Source organism: Xiphophorus couchianus, chromosome 4, assembly GCF_001444195.1.
Source record: "Xiphophorus couchianus chromosome 4, X_couchianus-1.0, whole genome shotgun sequence".
Classification (NCBI taxonomy): Eukaryota; Metazoa; Chordata; class Actinopteri; order Cyprinodontiformes; family Poeciliidae; genus Xiphophorus; species Xiphophorus couchianus.
Window position 1 is genome coordinate 21,245,891 of NC_040231.1, and position 21,757 is coordinate 21,267,647.

Here is a 21,757-nt window from a genome sequence, read left to right on the forward strand (position 1 = left end):
TAATGGCAGCTGCATAAATTTTATATAAATTGGATTATATGATCTTATTTAAATTTCTCCATGACAGCAGTATACACAGCAGCTACTTTATTAGGTACACTTATTTAATTGCTTGTTGTAAATCTGCCAATTACATAGCTACAGATCAGTAGATTTAGGTATCTGGTTGTTGTGAAAACAACTTGCTGGAGCGCTAACTGAGCATCAGTATCAAAAATAAAGAAAATATATTAACATAACAAAATACAGATTTAAGTAATTTTAAATGTGATGTTAATGTTGGCCTTAGAGGAACTGCTTACCTGCTAAGGAAATAATGTGTAACCAACTTGGTTAAACAGAGAATGGTTCAGTCTTCTTTTAGCTAAGAACGGGAGACTGAAGCTGCAATTTGCACCAACGCTTCAAAATTGGAAAATAATGGATTGGAAAAACATTGCCTGGTCATTTGAGTCTCGATTTATACAAAATTCTGAGTTTCAGAATTTTGCATAAACACCATGAAAGCATGTTCAGCTTGTCAACGTTTCAGAATAGCTGTGATCTCATGATGTGGAGGATATTTTCTTATCACACTCAGGGCCTTTTTAGTACAAACTGACATCATTTGAATGTCACAAATTGCCAGTTCACTATTGTTGCTGATCATGTCCATTCCTTAATAAATTCATCATATTCACATCTATTAAATACAATTAAAACAATGTTTTTGCTTTTTTAATTACCATCCTTTAATAATTACAATTATTGCTTAGGAACTTATAAGAAGTAGAAGCTAAAAAATGACTTTAGATGTCACACTTGACTTCCACTTCAAATTATTTTGTGAATTCTGGTCAGTCCTCATAAGTTGTGACAAGGTACATGTGTATTTGATGGGCTGTTTTTTCCTGTATCAAGATGGCTTGAAATGTGCAATTTTACCTATTGGCCATTCTTCTTGAGGTTTGTTTGGTGAACAAATTGCTCTACAATTACAGCTTTCTCCAATATGTAATCTTGTTCTGAGGTTTTCTATACATACAAGACTAAATTGCATGGTAATTGTGTCACTGTGTGGGACCACAGCACACTGGAAATTTTTTTTTTTTTTTAAACTGAGGACTCAAAAAGCATTAGACAAGGCATTCTTTTGTCATGATTATCACATCATACCATGACCAATAATTAACCAACAGAGGAGTGCTAAAGACCAGTAATATTGAGCAAAGCATCTGAATAGCAAAAGACCTTACTGGGGTTACAGACTGGTTCAGGCGTTCCTCGGTTAGTATTTTAGACAAATTTTAAAATGTACTTTAAATTCAGCATTTATTTGTGTATTTTGGTTTCTCTTCCAAAGAAAACTGGCTTTGATCTATTCCACAGTAGCATTTTTTAAAATTTTTATAAACATCGATCCACTATTTCTTTGGGGTGGAGTTTCAGAAAGTGTATCCTTCTTGTTTGTTTTATACTCAATGAAAAAGTCTCATTTGCCAGAATTAATGGGGTTTCAATGGCAAAATCCAAATGAATCCTGGATGGTCATTTTCTTTATTTATGTACATCTTTTTCCATTTTTACATAAAAATATTTTGTGGTGGTACAGTTTTTCCCTTGAAGGTGAATAGTAAAATGGCAAGATTGATTTTTGCCTCTCCACCCACATGAGACTTGTCTTTTTCTAGCTCAATTTGTGGCTGCAAGACAAAACAAATCAAGCACTGGTGTTTATCAGTGACCAAGGTTAATGTTCAGAATAGCAGGTCCTCCAAAATATATTTGAGAGACACACAAATGCTTGTTCATTTTGCAAAGGCTGTTGTGTTCTGCTCCGAAACATGTCTGGCTTTGTGACATACCGGTGTTGTGTTGTTTGGCAATGTGGATAAAAAAAAACTTTTATTTGATAATTATGTTGAGAGTTGTTAATTGAGCAGTTTTCTGTTTTCAGATGCAAACAGAGCTTTCTGTTTTTCACACTACCAGTCCTTTCTGTATGGTAACTGTGTTTGTCCTTGCTCTATTTTAGGTTTTTCAAGCGTGTGGTCAACCAAAGCCTTCAGCAATAGGCAGGTCTGCACGTGGCCTCTCAGATGTATTTAGTAGTCGCTTTAGACCCTTTACCCCCGAACAGAGACCTACCACGGCAGCTGGAACAAGCCTGGATAGACTGGTATGTAGAAAGATAAGACAGAGTAAAGAGCATTTGTAAATGTTAAAATCCACCATAATCACATAATGACACTAAAATGTGATATAAAACATAAAAAATATATGTATATATTGATATAATATGCAAAAACTAAATCTGTTACTAATTGTATAAAAGCCAGAGTATTTAAAATAGAAATATATTTTTAAAGAAATTTGACATGAATCATCAAGAATTTCTGGATATTCAGTCGTTCTTACATATTTTGATAGCCAAACTGATTTCCAGAGCTTTTCAGAGGAGAGATTTTATTTTTTTTGAAAATATCATTGGCAGAGGCAAACTTGGAGAAGGCATGCTGAGCTTAAGGTCGGCTAACTGGGATGTAAGTCCAAAGGCCAGAAGAAAATAGAGGGATGTTTATGTAGTTCATGGAGCTTCCAGGTGCAGTGTGACTTCTACCACTGCTGCAGTCCGAGTAATGTAAAATATTTATATATAGTATACTCCCTTCCAGTAGTTGTGGTAAACTCACAATGGTGCATGAATATAAAGCAAAAATAAATCTACACATGTAGCTTAAAATGGATTTTTTATTGTATATGAAACCACTGAGGCCACACTTACTGTTTAATAATTTAATATCTGTATCCAATTCCAAACGCAGAGTATACCTTCACCTAGAAATGTTGTTGTTTTGCTTTTTGTAGAAGATATTCAGAAAAAAATTTATTTAAAATCTGGATCTAGTCATTTGCACTGTATAATGTTGTAGTTACATACTTTTATAGATTTAACTTTGTAATGATTCCAAGTACCTAAATAAAGACAGTGGTATACTGTAATCAAGAATTGTGTTCCAACATATTTTTAATATATAAAGAGCACTAAGTTAGCAACTTGTCAAGGTGTTCAAAGGATATTAGTCAGACATGCATCTCATTTTATTGCATTTGTCCTTTGGACCATCCATGCCTCAGATACTTCTTTACATGATCCTCTAACTGGGAAATCCATCTGTTAAAAACATCATCACCTCTTTGACTAAAAGGTCATTAAACTCGTGCTGCAGAATCAGTTGAAAAAGGTTAATTGAACATTTGCAGCATCACAAAAGCTACTAAATGCTGCAGAGTTTAGTCTTAGTGTTTAACAGCACTTGTTGATATAAAATTCTAAGGAATAAATACAAAGATATGTGTATATAACAGGGCAGATCCCTTATAATATTATTCTTGAATTATATGTATCTTTGCAAACAGCCTCAGCTTAAAAAATATAACTAAATCCTCTTACTTGCTTCAAGACATAAAGATAAAAAAGGTGAAAGGTAATTGTGCTTTTAGAGAAATTCTTTGAGTTGCTCTAGTTTTAATAATGCATTACTACATGCATTTATACTTCTGCTTGTCAAAGATTTGAGTTCTCTGTAAATCAGTGATTTGCTTAGAGTAACACTTGTTTTCCATAAATCTTTACCTTGTGTAAATGTTAAAGAGATGTAAGAAATATATATTAATTTGACAGGTAAAGTAGAACACAAACATTATCTGTCATATGAACCTATATGTACAGATCCCTTCAATAAATTAAAACAGTATTGAAAACTCTATTTTAAAAATAGTATCACAAAGTGAAACATCATGTAAATTAATTATACACGGATAGATGTTAGAAAGCATTTCTGATATGAAGATTTTCTGATTACAGTTAATAAAAAACCTGACATTTAAAATTAGAATATTACATCAGATCACTTTTTAGAAAACGTTTCTTAACACAGAAATGTAGCATTGATCAAAAGTAGGTTTAAAACCTGTTTAGAAGTTGTTGATTTTCAAAAGGTACTTTTAAACTGATGAGCTTCATCATAATGCATATTTTAATTAATTGAATTAAAAATATTCAATTAATTAAATATTATAACTGTCAATTTTGAAAAGCTCTTCTAATTAAAAAAAAAAGAAACTACAACAGAAAAAACAACTTCAGACAAATTTCCACTTCAGGCTTAGATTTTTATGCAGGTCTTGATTTATGCATTGATCTGAAAGTAAAAGATTTTTAAAAGATTTCACAGTGCCTCACTGGAAGTCATTGCGAATCAAATCGTTCGAAGTGTTAAATCTCATAGGCTGGTGAATAGAATATTTCAGTAGCTCCATTTATCATTTAACTTTTTGCTTCGCTAACTAATAGACATTCTTTTGCTCCAATTCTCGCTCTCAGTCTATCTGTTTCTCCAATGTCCAATTAAATCTCTTTCTTCTTCATTTCTCTGCTGCTCCCAGAGGGCTGTCTGGAAGACAATGCAACACAGTGTAAGCTTTCCATTCCTCTTCTTGATTTCACAAAGTCATCACTCTTGTTTTTTAATCAACCTGCCCAATGCACTTCACTTCTTTATGTTTAGCATTGGTCCTGGTAACTTCTTTGACTCATGACTGTTTAATCATTTCGCTCGCGATGTACTTATATTTTTGATCCTGTGCCTGATATCTCAAATTCAGTGACTTACAGGCACTTGCAGGTCTTACAGGACTTACAGGTTCGGGGGTTAGGATTGCTTGTTGCAGCAAGACAAATTCTGATCTATGGGAATTTTTCATCCTGCTTAAATGTTCTGTTGAAGCTTTGTTTCCTACACTATTAGAAAAGCAGAAAGACTGCAAATAGTTTGCTTGTACTTCAAGTTTGAACAAAGTAATATACACTATCAGCCTTTTAATACTCAGACTGTTTTGGTGCATTTTTTTTACACAGCATGTGTATCATTTGTTAGGATCAGAGACAACACTCAGTGCTGTTTTGGCATGAAGCTGTGTTACTGCTTTAAATGTAAAAACACATTTAAAAAATTTCCTTGGCTTTTCAAATCTTTATTGATCAAAAGAAACAAAGGGGAGTTCTGATTATCTTTAATCAAAAAAAGTGGAAGTTTTAAAAATGTTCATATTTCTCTGTTAATCTTGATACGTTGGCTCAGTACAACTGTCTGTTAATTTGCTTTTCTATTATTTGCTGAATTTTTTCAGCTTTTGTTAAATTGATATAGCTATGTAGTTACTACAAAATAGTTGTCTCTATTTTTGATGAAAATTATTTTTATTAAACGTGCAAATGACAGAGCAAAACTATTTTTCTATGAAAACTCTACTAATTATGATCTACTACAAAATCACAGCTTTTATTAATCCTGATTTAAAGAGAAAAGTAAAACTTAAAAGAAATAATGGTCTTCTTGCCACTGTCTATTAAATCGTCATCTCCAATAATAATCCCTCATGATTTAATAAGGGAACTTAATGAGAGAACTGGTTCAATGACTAATATACAGTATAAAACTAATATTTGAAAATTAGAAGTCTTTGGCACAAAGACTAGACAGATGTGTTTCAAAGGAACACATTTAATTATCTTAACTCTTAGTTTGACTAAAACAACAGAAGATGAAACAGATCCCTATTATCTCATTAAATAATAATAATCATGATATAAAAAGTTCAAACTGAGAAACTCATTAAGACTGGACACTTAAATACTGTGTATCAAGCACCATGTGGCTTTTTGTCACTTACATAGATACTGAAATAAACTACTGAAAGGACAAAGTCAGATACAATCATGTTAACAGCAGGATATACAGTGTAACAAGCAATTGCCTGATGACATTAGCATTTTGCTTAAAGTATCACGGTGCCTTATTAAAACCTCAAAAGGGACAAACTAAACACTATAACTTCTTTTTCAAAAAGCGCTACTACTTGAAAATACTATATTAGTTGGTCTGGAAACGTAATAAAAATAACTTCTTCGACAAATATCTAATGTAATTAGCACTTAGTGTTAGATCTTGTAAAGGTTTTAGAATTAATGAATGTAAAAACATAAAATAAAGGACTTGACAGGGTAAACTTGTAACTGAGGGGATTTTTCTACAACAAGCAAGAGTTCAAACCCGGTAAGTTTCCATAGACCAGACATCTGCAACTTACACGTCTGAAATAGTAATAATAAAAAACAATTTTGTAATACATTTAATATTATAACAAATGCAGATTTTAGCAGCTTTCCATATAGTAATTGCATTGAATTTCCACAACACTAAAATGACACTAAAAGTACCAGTAATAGTTTTTTTTATATTTTTTTTTCTTCTGAATCGGTTGGAAACTTTATACATGTTGTGCATCATAAATAACATCTCAGAAAATGTTATGTTTCCTTAATTATAAAACCCAAACACAAGATCCAGGAAGCAATCATTTCTCATCGAGAGTCTGGATTTTATGAGCCTAGATCTGTGTGTTACTGATGATGATAAATCCAGATTTACTTTGTTTCAGAGTGAGAGATAATGCACTCATCATGTTTAGTGCCTGCTGCACAAGCCGGTAGGGACAATAATATTATCTGTAGTTACTGCAGTTGAATAGATCTAGGGTCAAAAACATTATGTGCCCAAAGAATAAGGTCAGCTGCAAACCAGCTTGTCAGGCTCAGGCACTGATGGACACAGGGACTGAACAGAAAATACAACCAGGTATTTATTAGGAGGTCGACAAACTCTTAGTCAGACAGGCCAGGGTCAGAACCAGGGAATCAAATCAGGATCAGGCGGCCCCTGATCTTCGGGCCGGGCAAACAGGGGATCCGAGCCCGCGGGTCCAGAGTCCAGATCGAAACGGGGATCCGGTCAGACAGGCCGGGGGGGTCAAAGCCAGGAGGTCCTTATCCAACAGAGAGGGTCAAGGACAGGAGCGGGATCGCGCTGAGGGTTTCACAACAATCTGACGCCGTGCAGGGAGAGTTCCGTCCTTATATGGCAGCAGCTGGAGATCAGGAGGATGATGATCAGGTGCGAGTGGTCACTGCACAACAGCAGCTGTGACAGCTGTTTTGATAAGTCCCAAAAACGTATCAAAACGATACTACAGTGAATTCATGTTGTATTAAAAGCAACAGATAATACAAGGAATTGTTAGAGTGGAACTTTTTTTGGAACAACAGTAAATTAATATTTGTTTGGTGAGTCTGGAATAGTAGTACTGATGCTAATCATCAGACAGTAATGGATTATTCATTAAAGATTAGCTTTAGTCTGGTGACATCATTATTGTAGATATACTACCAGTTATTTTTGGTTAAAACAATATACCAAACTATGGCTATGCATAGTTGCATGTTTAAAACATGTTTATTTTGTTCTCTCTTTGTGTGTCTACAGCCGCATGTTTTCATGTAGGACATGCAATGTTTTTACTTTCATCAAAACTCTGCTTAGTTTTCTAACAATATGATTTGTAGTTTATATTTTGTTTATTTTGCTAAGCTATAAGAGTTGATACTGTTAGTAACATTATTCATTAGTAGAAACTGTTCTTTAAATGCCATTCACACAAGTGCATAAATTAGCAATGTGTAGTACAGGAATTAGACAAGCAATAATTTAAAATATGAAGTGGGAATGGTGTGATTGAACCACCTACCTGCTAATTGGTAGATGACAGCTCATACTCCCAGTATGCAATTTTAAATATTTTAATTTCTTTATAGCATACATAATGCACTTTGTGTTCAGTGTTCATATAGTTTCCAGTGCAGGAGAACTTTACTGGAGTTACATTTTATATGGGCTTCATTTATTCAACCAGTAATGAACAGGTGTGTGATGGAACGATTCTGACTGACATTTATTTCTCTGTGACTAAGTCATGTTGTTGACAGAACATTATCGTTAGTTTCCCCATTACACAAATGCTCCCTGAAAAGAATTCTAATGGATGGCCTAAACAGATCCAATCATTGATTTGTTTGACCATTTTCTAAATATTTTAGACCTTCTTAATGGATTGTTTGTAGTTAAGTACGTTGAAATGGGGATGCAGTTGGAAAGAAAGCAAATTAGTCATTAGCAGCGGCCAGGCCTTTTTCCACACTCCATTTAACTTTGTTTTTGCAGAGGGCCAGGACCGGGAAATGATCTAGCAAAAAAAAAAAACAAAACAAAAAAAAAACATAACAGGAGATATTTTTCTTAGAGTGAAAAAAATGTTTAAATAAATTATCAGTGACTCTAATTACATAAAATAATTTAATGTTGCTACACACCATTTAGCTATGGTTCGGTGTACTGGGGATTTATTTTTGTAAAAACAATATAGTGTGAGCATAACGGAGATATGAGAATAATATATTTGATAGAATGAGAAGTGATCATGAGAGCTGATCATACTCAGCCTCTGAAATGGTATTGGCACTGGTCCCATATGTAATTCTTTTTAGGCCTGGGTCACTAGCTATTGAAAAATCATTTTTCTTTGTTGCAATAGCAGACATAAGTGTCAAAGAAGATCAGTGGTAACACAACCAAAATTGCAGAATCTGTGAGTCATGCACCAAAATGGATTCAGTTATAATTTTGATGGAATTGTGGTATATAATGCAAATCTTTGTAGTGTACTCTGTCTTTTTAATGGTTTAAGCAGATGAGCAAGGGGAAAAGAACAAATGTTGAAAACAGCTAATCACATTGACATGCTAATTTGCTATACTTGGCATGCTGGGCTGATGTTTTAACAGCAGTAACAACCATGGGGCATCAATGCTGTTGAGATTTCCTAAACTGCTTTCCTAATTGTGTGAACAAAGATTTTGCAAAATACTTTTTTTGTAGTTTGGCTTCTTTAATAAAGTTCACAACAATGGCAGATACAAAGGAAATAAACAGTTCTGCATTCTAGGGTGTTAACGTGTAAATGATCAGACATTTAGCAGTTTGTTAAATTATCCAAAACCTTACCACAAACATAGAAAAATATGCGACACAAATGCCACCATGTTGTTTGTTAAACACAAACAAAGCCAGTATGAAGCAGGCGGTTTTCAATGTCTTTGGCAGCTATAGCTATATTTAGTGGGAAAAAAAACACAATCTACTTTTTGAATTGTGTTCATGAAGTGTGCCAAGATAAACAAATATTTATTGTAAAATCGTAAGAAAGGTGGAGGATAACCTGCAGGTCGTCATCATTTCAATAGATTATTTAAACACCTTATTATATGCCTTTAGAAGTGGGTTAATTGTAATGTGATGGTGAGAGCTGGTTTGCCAAGTACGTTTTATGGCTAAATAGAGGGTAATGAAGTGATCCATCGAGGGATAATTTGGTGTGTCAAAAGAAATACATTTGTGACAGTGATTAATGTGCAATCAGCCATCCTTACTTGTCATATAAATTTTATTTGAATGACCATTGATTAAAGTACTGAGTCTGAAACTGTAGAGGAAAGGGCAATGTTCTCAATCCATTACATTCTATGCCAGTTTTTATCTTTTATTCATCATTATGCCACATTTTTCATACTTTGATCTCATAAGATTTAAGCTTCATGGTTTGAGAGTTGCTATTCTAAGCACTGAACAATTTTCTGCCTATATTCTTCTTTCAAAGCCCTCTTTAGAGCTCAGATACTTTTATGTTTGTTCAGTTATCAGTGCACACAATAAATATTGCATCCCAGAAAATGCATGAAGTAGTAATAAACATCATGTGTGTGGGTGCTACAGAATCTAAGGTTCCAGCTTCTCTCAAAAACAAAACTGAGAAAAAAGGGAACTTGGAAAGAAGAACTTGCTTGTAATCTGTCAACAAGCAACTAAAGAAAACAAAATGGAGCTAGACACCTGTTGTGGTGGACAGCTGCTTGGGGAAATATGCACAGTATGATGCATCCTGCGGGAGATATGCTGCTAAAACACAAAATCGTGGTAATGTCTTGTTGTTAGTAATTTCCGGCTTCTCTGCTTGGTTTATGTGTGAGCTCTTCCAGGGCTTTGCTGCTCCGTGTTTTGGGACCTCTTCCATCAGACCATAGTGCTGCATAATTTTATCTGACAAATCAATGTTTTTTCTTTTTTCTTCCTCCTTTTGACAACATACGCTCCACTTGATGCACATTTGAAAGACACATTTGATGCCATCTATACTTAAATGTGCCTTAAATTAAAATCAATACATTTATAATTGCAGTGCTATAATCTTACTTCACAAAGTATGTATCCAGTGAGGGGTGTGGAAGATACATTAAAACACCATTGCAATATTTAGTAATGATACCATCAGGAAAGAGATAGATTTCTGAGAAAATACGTTCTCAGAAATAAAGGTATTTTTGTGCAAAATGTTTGTATTAACTCCAGAATAAAAGGAAACCTTGTGAAGATGCTGACTGAGACTAGTAAATGACCAGTCACATTTACAAGTCACTCCTAATGACCTTCACATTAGGAGGGACAAAGAAAATGAGTTAAGAGACTAATATTTTCATTTCAGGTTGTAAGATATTGTGTTATTGCAGGAGCAATTTCTAGTTAGGTGGTTTGTGAGTGTTTATTAATTGGGGTAAGTTATCCTCAACCTGAAAAAGTTTGCTGTCTGGAAAAATAGGCCAAAATTCCAGCAAACTATTGTGAGAAAGTTTGCATGTAAAATTCAGACTTTAACCCTTATCTCATTTGCCATTTAGCTAATCAAAATAATTTTGGTCATCCTCCTCAGCAACAGACTGAAGTGGAGAAGCAAAAATGAAGCACTCTACTAGAAGGGACAGATGAGGCTTTTATTCTATAAGAGGAAGCTTATGTCTTTTAGTGTTTGCAGTAAGATGCTGCATATCTTCTGCAAGACTGTTGTGGAAAGTACCATTTCTACTCCCATTATCTGTTGGGGAAGCAGCAAGAGAGCCAGTGACTAAAGAAGGCTAAACAACCTGATAAAGAAAGCTGGTTCTGATCGGGAATACAGTGGAACCATGGGAAATGATGGTGCAAAGAAGGATTCTTTATAAAATCAAGAAAATGGTAGATACCTACATGACAATCAGGAACATGACACATGACAGTGTCATACAACAACAAAGTGTCTTCGGTAAGAGGCTTCTTCAGACTCTCTGTAACACAGGCTGCTACAGGACATTGTTTCTGCCCACAGCCATCAGTATCTACAGTGGTGTGAAAAAGTGTTTGTCCTCTTCCTGATTTTCTATTTTTGGCCATGTTTGAAAAGATGAGTGGGGCAAAATTGCTCCTCAGCACTATGACTGACCAGGTTGCTATGTATTGCAAATGTTTTGTTCAGGTCCCTCTTGAAAAGGAGATCTAGATCTCAACGGGGTTTACCTGATTAAATAAAGGAATATGAAAAACTCAGTCCATGCTATTGCAAACACTTGATTGCAGTTGTTGCTTTTAAGGGTTGTCCAACTCGTTATTAGGTTTAGGAGGCAATCACTTCTTGAATTTTTTCCCTTAATAATAAACACCTTCATTTAAAAACTGTTCTTTATGTCTGTGTTGTATTTGACTGATATTTAAATTTGTTTTGATGTTCTGAAATACTGGACTGTGACAAACATGCACAAAAGTAGGTAATCAGGAATGGAGCAAACCGTTTTTCTCACCACTGTACAACTACACTTTGAAGAATCCTGAATAATATTAGTTACAACAACATTTAACTTTCCTTTGGGATCAACAAAGTTTTGATTTTGAATCTTCTGTCACCACATGAGGGTGATAAGGGGGAGTAAGAAAATCTCCAGAGATCACTGAGAGACACATGAGAATGATTATTGGTCTTAAAAAGAGTATGTATTTTAGGCATTTGTCTAGTCCTAATGAACATTAATCTTTATTCTGCTTTAAGTAAAAAAAAAAAAAAAACTCTTTTAATGTAAACTAAGCTAATTTCCCATCTCAAGCTAAATTTAGATCTGAGCAGTCCTCAAAACCGGGTTACTTTATCCTCTAAACAGCTTGACTTTAGAAGCTGCCAGAAAACCCAGCATGAACTGGAATCTGCCTCAGCTTCAGCCTCTCTGCTCATTATCAGGCTGTTTAGCACTCTGCTGTTGTGCATGAAATGGTTTGGTTATCACATTGCTGAAGGTAGAAGGTGTTTACCCTAATTTAACTCTTTAGAACATTGTTAAGCTTCCCAGTTAGGTAAGGCAAGATGAAATAGACTAAAAGGTATTTAAGAAAATCCTATTTAGTACGTTATTCAAAGCAGTAAATCTCAAAATGCAGACACATTGTGCTTATAGTAAGCTAATCCAACTGCTTGGAGCATAATAGTAAAGTGACCATTCATGTCTCCCCTTTGGAGATTTTGCCACTTTTTAAAACCAGCCTTAGCCGTGCTTATGCAATTCAAATCCCCCATTTCAGACACTGGTTCAATCCGCAGTTCTGTTTGCTGGCACGTTGCTGATGTCAACGTGACCTAGAAACTGTGGGACTTCCCATTTCATATTCTATTGAAATTTAAACAATCCCAAAATCTATACTAGTAATTTCACAAGGTTGCATGTTTTGAGGAGATTGTTAGCTACAGAGCTCTGAGCAAGTATTTGTTCCTTACAGTTTTATCTTTGCTTTTGCTTGTCACACCTATTATTTTAATCATAAAAAATAATGTCAGACAAGGAATCACTTATGAAATAAATATTTTTTTATTCATTGGGATAAAACATCTATCGAGAACAACCTGGTCCTATATAAAAAGCAAATGCCCCTCAAATCAAACAATTGACTGTGCCAGCCTTAGCCAGTACAGTTGACATCAAGCTTTTGGGATTTTTGGTTGTCCTTTATATCCCCGTAAATGAGTCCTGGCCCATCATCCCTAGACACCAGGCTTCCCTGCAACATCCTTCAGGGAGTGTTGGAAGATCTTAAAGTATTTCAATGTCAGATGGGATATTTTGTCCCTCCAGCAAGTCCTGGGTCCTCCCAAGAGTCTCCTGCCAGTGGTCTGTGCCTCCCAGTGGGAAATCTCCTACTGGAGATTTTCCACTGGAGATTTTCCAAGGAGCTGCTGCTCCTTTTGATGGAAAGAAGCAGCAGCTGTACTTTGAGCTTTTCTTGGATGATGGAGCTCCTCACCCTGTCTCTAAGGCTCAGTCAAGCTACCCTCTGGAGGAAGCTCATCTCTAGTCCAGGATCTCGTTCTTTCATAATACATACTGTATCTCATGGTTGTATGTGACCATATGGTCAGGGTGTAAAAGAACTGGTAAATTGAGTGCTGTACTGGCAGTCAGCACTGGGACTGACTCTTCAGCATATTTGGGACTGGGTCCCTAGGTGGCCAGATCTTAGTGGGGTGGCTGCCTGTGTGTCATGTGGGGTGTACTTCCCTAGTGTCCCTAGCCCGATGGCTGGGGCTTGATGGACTGTATGGACGTGGCAATATAAGGTATAAGGTTTGAAAGGCTGATTAAGGGATTTAAGTTATGCCCATGTGGACAGTCAGGGGATTGGAGGCTGGGTGCACCTGCTAGGTCCGGGTTCCTGGCAAGTCTCTGGGTCCTGGGCTACTATCTGTCTGACTAGGATTGTTGGGGCATTTCTTAGCCGAGGTTACGTGTCCTTTGGTTCTTTTGGGTGATGTGTGTTGCATGACTTTCTACATTTCTGTCTCTAACAACCATGTACTTCCAAGTAACAAACTCACATACACCCACTCAACACAAACACATTTATTTCTACACTTTCTCTCACCCACCTACCTACCCATGCCCGAGTACTGGCACACAAATAATCAAAATGGTCGAAGGTCATACAAGCACAGGATACTGTTACAGCAATGTGGGCAGCCTACTTTGATGCTAGATGCAGTCTTGAGTTAATAAAGTCAATCACAAATTAGGATTTCATCTTCAAATATTCATTTTGCAGAGCAAAACTTTCCAGGCACATGTAGGAAACCAGCTTCTCTGTATGGTATGGCTAAAATAGTGCTACAAGTGTTTATACTGCTTCATGTTGCCAAAGGGATTTATTTAAATGGCAGGTCTTGCACTAACCGGAGCCAGGTGAGGCTTGTGAAATTAACTTTCCAAGAAATTTGGTCAATCAATGTTAAACAATGATTTCATAAGGGGTGCAGTAATTTTTTACCTAGGTTTGTGTTGTTTTGGTTAGATCCCGCCCCCCCCCCCCCCCCCTCTTATCAATAAAATTATAATTTGAAAACTCAGTTTTGTAGATCTCTTTCTACATTATTTATTCAGGTTTTCTTTGTCTGATGATAAAACTTGCTAAAATATATGAATCGTCTACAGACCAATGCAGTCTCTGTTTCACATGCTGTGTCACTCAGGGTGGATGAGACATGAATTTAACAAAGTCTTGTAGTGAATGTCCTTGCTAAGTTCAGTCAATACTTGTCCCATTGAAATCATTTGCTTCCCAGTTCGGCATTCATGAGGTAAATGAATGGTGAGCAGCTTTTCACCTGTCAGATACATTCCTGATACATCGTTGTGGTACATTTTTAATCATGTAAAAAATGTTTTAAGAGGTCAAAACAAAACCCATTAGCACCATTAAGTTACTTTATTAATTAAAGTTGGTTTAGTAACTTTACCTCTATAGGAGCATCTGTTTGTGAAGTTCTTTCCACTCCCAAATGCTATGTTTACCCTTGGGATGGGACACAGAACCAGCTATGTATGAAATGTCCATCTGTGCTTACATTAGCCAGGACACGGTTTGTTTAGCACGAATGTGCAGTTCTACAACTGCTCTGTGTCTGTCTCCTTTGAGGGTTTCTACTTACTCTGTAACAACAAGTTTTCTTCCGTTTCCATCATGTAGTTTTTAACTGAAAGATTTTCAGACAATGCAGTGTGACAAATTTATCTATTTGTTTTACCAATTTTATAGGATCTTGTCAAAAATGGTTGTTTTATAGCATGCACACATTTTGACATGTGTTTTTAAAATTAAGTACAGAATTGTATTTATTATCATTAAATTACTACAAAGAGAAGAACTAGAAAGTTTTTACATTATTTGATATTTCTTACTATGTTAGTTGTTCATTTAAAAAACACAATCTTTCTTATTTTAATAGTCCAGTAGACTCGGTTCGATTGGGGACTAAAATTGCCACATTTGCTACATTTTCAAAACTCTAGTTCGCATTCACACTACACTGTGTCAAACGACTATAACTAACTGAAAAACCTGTTCCCCCTGACGCCTGTGGGGGCGCTGCACCAAGAACTACCGAAGGAATCGACACAAAACCTCTGAAGGCCAGCGCAACTTTCTTCTACACAAAAAGTAAACAAAAATGGAGTAGTGTCAGATTTTAGCGGCTGTAGAATTTCTTCATTGATATACATTGTGAGTCTGTACACGGTGAGTCTGTCCACTAAACCAGGCTGTTCAAATGCAGGATGAGCAGGAATCACAAAAATGATCGCAGCGCCTTTATTTCTTACGTGATTTCTATAAACATGGTTTAAATTAAAGCTGAGGAAATTGCTGATATTTGTAAGTATTCTTCTTTAATATAAATCTATGCAGTTTGGTTTCTATCAAGATGCAAGAGAGGACTAAGCAAATTCCTCCATCCCGTTTGATGATTATGTTCAAACAAATAAGGCAATTACTTCAGTTTTTGTCATCTATTAAAGGTTTAAAAATTACAGCAGCTGCAGAGCGCCACGGCAATGGGACAAAAAGCTGATAAAAAGTTGTAAAACAACTTCAAACCATTTATATTCTGCTTTTCCTTGCTTAGTGTCGGCACGCAAACCCATTGATATGACAACCGACGCAACATCTTTGTTAACCCGCAGAGGAGAGAGTAATATTTTGACCAGAATGTCCTGCACTGTAGCTAACTTCCTGCTTTTGAAACGGTCTCTAGTCAGGTTGCATTCAGACAGGTTTTCTATCGTTTTAGAGTTCACTTCAACCGGACCAAGATCTAGGTTTTTAGGCGGATCAGAGTTCGGCTTTTAAGTCCATTTTGGAATTCAAATTTGCATTCAGACCTCCCCAAAAACTCTGACTTTCTAGACAAACGGATTAGAGTCTGACTCAGGACTCTAATCCTGGAATGGTCTGAATACATCCTAAGTCTAAAGAAATGCTGCAAATAAGTAACCCCCAGACCAATAAGTGGTGTCATATTTTTCTTTAGCACTTGTACACTTCTTTGTTGTAGGAACCCTGCTGTGTTAAGTTTGAACATGTTCAGGCAGGCAGATATTTTGTTGAAGACTTGCTTTGAAACAATGTTCTTATTTAATTTTCTCTCAATGATATGTTCCACAAATATGGGTTCATCACTCAAGGTGTTGTCCCCAGTTAGTGCTTAAAGTGTTCAATTTAATATTTGCAGTTCTGTTTGTGTCTAAAAAGCAAAAATAAACACAGTGACAGTGACAACATGTGCACACAAAAACACAATGTAGAAATCTTGATGGTTATTTGGAGAGCTGTTGTTAAGACGCATTGTGAACTGCATGCTAAGTATACCTGCTCCCTGTTGCTAAAAGTAACAGATGTGTGGAGCATTTAATTATGGATACAGAGCTTGTGTTAATTGTGTAATTAAGTGACGATGTGATCAGGAAAAAACACTGAATATGTTTTATTACATACAGGGAAATTCTTTGTGACTTTCTACTTAGTGCTGTGTTATTACACTTGTTTTATTTATACATTTTAGTTTTAGGTAACTCTTATTACAAGAAAATTTAACTCAAATGAGCTAAAGCAAGCCATTATACCTAACTACATATGACAATACTGACCTTGTTTGCAATGTATTTTATGCAGGCCTAATACCTTTTTTCTTCTGTGTTTCTACCTTCTGCCTTTACACAAAATGTAATGTAGCCAGCGATTGAGCTGACAAATGGTTAAATTGACAGTGTGACACAATGTGTTTTGATGTACAAACCCATCAGTTTCAATGAATTTTAAAAAATTGTCCCCTAATTTTATTGGTGACCGTTTTGTGGTTATTGAGCACAGAAGTTGAAACTACAGGACAAATCACCTGACAGAATATTCTTATTTCCTTCACCTAAATGTCTAGAGTAGGGAATTGTTCAAGTCTGACAATAACTCTCCTTGTTTTTGTTAATAAACAAATTTTAAAAAATTATTGTAATGGCCCACAAAATATACTAAGGATAACAAATTTCCGGTTAGTAGCACATATGAAGTACTTCTGTTAATCTGTTTAATCTGCAGAATGACCTGAGATAATATGGATGCAGCTAAAAGTGCACAAAGACCATTTTTCCTTTTGTAAATTCACTTTCTTCTATGTGTTTACAATAAACAAAAACTGTTTCTATTAAAAAAATACAAAAGTATTCATATCTTTTGAACTTTTTTTACCTTTAGCTAAAGGACATTTTCTTTTAAAATTTGCATAATTTCATGTTTGTCCCTGCCCAAATACATTTGAAATGAAAAGAAAAATGTGATGAGTTTTCTGATATATTTACTAATAGTTAAAATATGTCAAACTGGTTTATGGGAAAGTGAACGCTCTTTTGCTTTAACTAGCTTGTCGATGACTTGGACCTCATTTGCGTAAACATCAAGAGACTCAAGAAAGAAAAAAACAAATCAATTATAATCCATCAATGTACAAAACTTAACGTTATATAACAAGATATATATTTCAAGAAAAAGAAGGGTGATTATTTACATACTGAATTACAAGTAAAAAGAATGCAATTTTTAATTTTAAGAAAAGCTGTGGAGATATTAGTGCAAATTTTTAATTTTGCACATCCTACCATGACTGAACCTTGTTTCCAGGAAGCAGTTTATACTAACCAGAGATTTTTTTTTCCCACCTCCACACAACTCAACCACAGCTTTGTGATAAGTGCCCTTTCTGCAGAAATAAAAATGGCCAGTAATGAGGAAGCTGGGCTTTTCCTTCTGCCATAGCACAACAGCAGCAGGGCTGGCCTCTCGATTCCATCCTCTTCACTTCTGCAAATCCATCCACAAAACATTTTAATATTTTTAAAGTCATGGCCAGAGAGAGCAAGGCTTCTCAGCTGTTAGCGCTATCTTTCGGTAGTTATTACCTTCACCCTTTGTGTGTTTGTCATAGCTAATTAAAAAAATATACTGCCTTCAACTGCTATGATTAGCAGCAGGCCATTTTTTTCTTTCCAGCGCATCACTTGTGATTACCGTTGATTCGTAAAAGGAAAACATTACATCCAGTAAGATAAAAACTAATTAATTCTTACAAACATCAACCACTCTGATGTCACAATATACAGTGAAAGGGTGTACTTGTTAAGAGAAATGTAATACTGTTCAAATGAATAATTATAAAGTTAAAACTCAACCTACACATCCAGTTTATTTCTATGTGAATTTATTAGTTTAAAACCTTGGATATGGTTTCATGGTTTACTTCTAACTTTTGATTTTTGTCATTTATAAACAGCCTTTGGGTATAGCTTTGTACTCTTTATGAGCTACGAAGAAACTATAAACAAAAGTTTTGCCTGCCCAATTTCAGTTGTGTTAAGTGTTTATTAGCCCTTCAGTCCCTTGAGCTCCACCACTAATTGCCAATATTTTCCAAGAAAAGGCAGCAGAAATAAATAGGCATGTTCTAATGTAATAGCCTTTCCCTTTTAGTCACTAAATTACCTAACACTTCACTCTTATTGCTATTTTCTAGTTGGCATCCCTTATGTTCTTACTTAAATGCATTATTAATTAGGCTGAATGTGGGGGTGTCTGCAAAGGTTTCAAACTGCCTACAACCTAAGCTAAGCTCATAACCTTAAAGACACTTGTAAATTACTTTTTGTAACTGTGTGGACCTATTTATTTGAAAATATTTAATTATAGTTATTACAAAAATACTTGTTAGAGAGAGTTACAGCCTAGCAAAATATGCCAACAGGACACAGATTGCAAAAGCTTCCACTGATGTACAAATCCTACAAAATGTCTTTATCAATAAAAAATTAAAGGAAATTGTAGTTACATATTTTTCTGTTTCAGTCTCTTTCTATAATTACTTTCAAGAGAGACTCTATAGACTAGAATGTGGAAAATAAATTATTCCATCCTAACAATAAAGACCAATATTTGAGTAGGAAGGATTCTAATGATAGATGAGAAAAAAATGGATTGATTGATTTTGCAATTGAAGAATTTAATACCATCCTCACTGCATGATTTTGTGCAAACTACTTCTCAGTCCAACGATCCTAAGCAAGATTGCAAACAGCGTAATGGAGGAGCATTGTTGTGATAATGTGCTGAAGGCGGAATGTTGGACAGAATAGGAGTTTCTTGATGAGACAGAGACCAATTCCAAGTTATCAAGTTATAAAGTCAAATTTCTTTAAAGTTATGTTATATATATATAAGAACTTAAACAACTATAAGCAGCAGTTTCTTGACTGTGCTGTAAAATGGCACTATGTGCCTGTAAAAAACACCATACTGCCCATTTCAGGTAGACATTTCTAATGCCCCATGTGTGTTCTTAGACAGATAATTATTCTTGTTACCACAGAAATTTGTTTAGATCAATAACACTTTGCTTTAGTGGGTTTAGCCTCTTCTCTGACTCTGGTTAAAGCACAGTACAGTGACAACTGTGCCCTATTGATAGAAACAGGAATACTTACACATAGTACTGATCATTATTCAGTGGTAAAGCACTTGATATGCTGAGTGAAATGTTCAACACACAGATGTCTGCATTTAATATGGTTAGATCACAACTATCAAGTGTTTAGCTGTGGCTGGTGGGTCTTTGAACTTTGAAAGTCCTAATTGAGATTACGGGACCAATTAACATGCATTGCTGGAGATTGCCCTACTTGCTGTGTGCTATAAATGCTCAACAACTACTTAACTCTTCTAAGAAACAGCTAACTCAGGATGAGCGAGATTAGAATAATTTACACTGTCAATGCAAACTTTAATTTGTCCACACAAACAAAGGAAATAAGTGTTTATAAAAACAATCAAATTAATTTCTCTACCTGGGTTGTCTTATCTTTAGTTTCTTTTGTTATTTTTTTATTATTTTGGTGTTTTCTTCCAGGTTTCTTTAAGGTTTTATTTGATGCAAATCACTGCAATTGAGGAGGCAGATTGTTAGTTTTACTTGGAAGAATATTTTTATTCTAAATGTCCCTGAAAATATTGGTAAATTTATATTTTAGATGCCACTAAGGGATTTACCTTAATCTTTCCATACACAATGACTCAGTTATCAATATGACTGATTAAAAATATATATTTTTCTTTTCTTTATTCCAATAAGATTGAGTTGTTTTTTTCTTTATGCTGCTGATTTACAATGAATATAGGTAGATAAAACTGACTTGTCAGTTTGAGGATGTTTTTATTATTAATACATAATTGAGTTGTTATTCATTGTTTTAATTGGAATAAAAATGTAAATTCAGAAAGGTTTGCTTTTTGGCTTATGAGAAAATCAACTTATTTTGAATTAAATGACTGTATAGAGTTATGAGATTTTGATTAAGTCCAGCGTAGCCTAATCTTGCAAGACTGTAAACAACAGACGTTATATCATCAGATTTTTTAAAAATATTTAAAGTGGGAGTATTATATATTTTTTAGACACATAGTTCCATTTTGTAGGACAATCAAGTAACTTTACCTTCTGTTGTTATGAAAATGCCTTAAAATCACCCTCTGTCTCTATATGAAGCTGTCAAGGTTTCCAACCTTCCCCATTCAGCACATAATCTCAACAATGTTTCTCTATGATGCCATTTATAACAATTCTTAGGAGCGTTGGACTGAGAAGTAGTTTGTATGATAAGCTCAGCAGATGTTTACTAATTGCTGCTGCTGCTAGTCTGATGGGGAAGGTGTGTTTGTGGGTTGTTCTGTGGTGGCAGGAACTCAGCTGGGAATTGAAGCTACAAGGTGGAGCTTTGGGTGTGAGTATGCAGATACCTCTAATTGGCTGCCACAGAATATTCAAGGACTTCTCTAACATGCATGAAAGAAGCAAAGTAAAACTCCAGGTCTGATTTTAATGAGGGAATAAAATGCTAACAGGATATAAACCTCTAAAAAATCGATTTTGCATAATGTCCTCTCATCTCCGTTTAAAGAGTGGGGCTTCACACTAGCAGACTGCACAATCTTAAGATGCAAATGTGACTGACAGTTCAGACATCTTTCCTGTAAATTAGACATTACCGCATTTATCTCTTTCAAAAGGCAGTAACATATGGAAACTTTAACATTTGGAACAGTCTGCTGCCGACTGACTCCACTTAAGTAGGAATAATGTGTTGGCCATCTGGCTTTATTTAGACCAGATTGGAATCAGCTGTTAGTCTAAATGTACTATAAATATAAATAATATACCTCATTTTCATTATACTGAATAATGCAAATTGCACACACTTTAGGTATGATGATGCTCTAATAGTTTGCATGTTATGGAGAATTCACAACATAAATCCAAACATAAAAATCGGTTAACTACACAGGTCATTCTTGGGTGCTTAACAATAGAGAGATACTAAAGATTTATCTTTGATGTAGTCACTAAAAGTGATAAATTAGTTGCTTTTTGTGGGATGTTTATTGCCTCTTGACATTCAGTGAGTCGTACAGCAATCCAACCAACTGCTGTTATTTTAAAATGTGCTTCATAAATAAAACTATCTTGACCTCTAACAAATAAAAGTTGGATAATAAACCTGAAAAGTGTGAAATGACTCATTGGGAATTTTATCAGACTCTTTCTCCAGCAGGCC

At 35.1% G+C, this 21,757-nt stretch overlaps 1 protein-coding gene across 2 annotated transcripts in view; it reads left to right on the forward strand.

Annotated features, from left to right (window-relative positions):
* Positions 1 to 21,757, forward strand: part of LOC114143403 (glypican-6-like) — a 150,773-nt gene that overhangs the window by 110,603 nt on the left and 18,413 nt on the right. The window contains exons 6-7 of one of the 2 annotated variants that reach the window (XM_028015390.1): positions 2,015 to 2,158; positions 4,429 to 4,458. In XM_028015390.1, coding sequence (XP_027871191.1) covers positions 2,015 to 2,158; positions 4,429 to 4,458 — 174 coding nt within the window. The remainder of the gene's footprint in view (positions 1 to 2,014; positions 2,159 to 4,428; positions 4,459 to 21,757) is intronic. The other variant, XM_028015391.1, reaches the window with a different exon arrangement.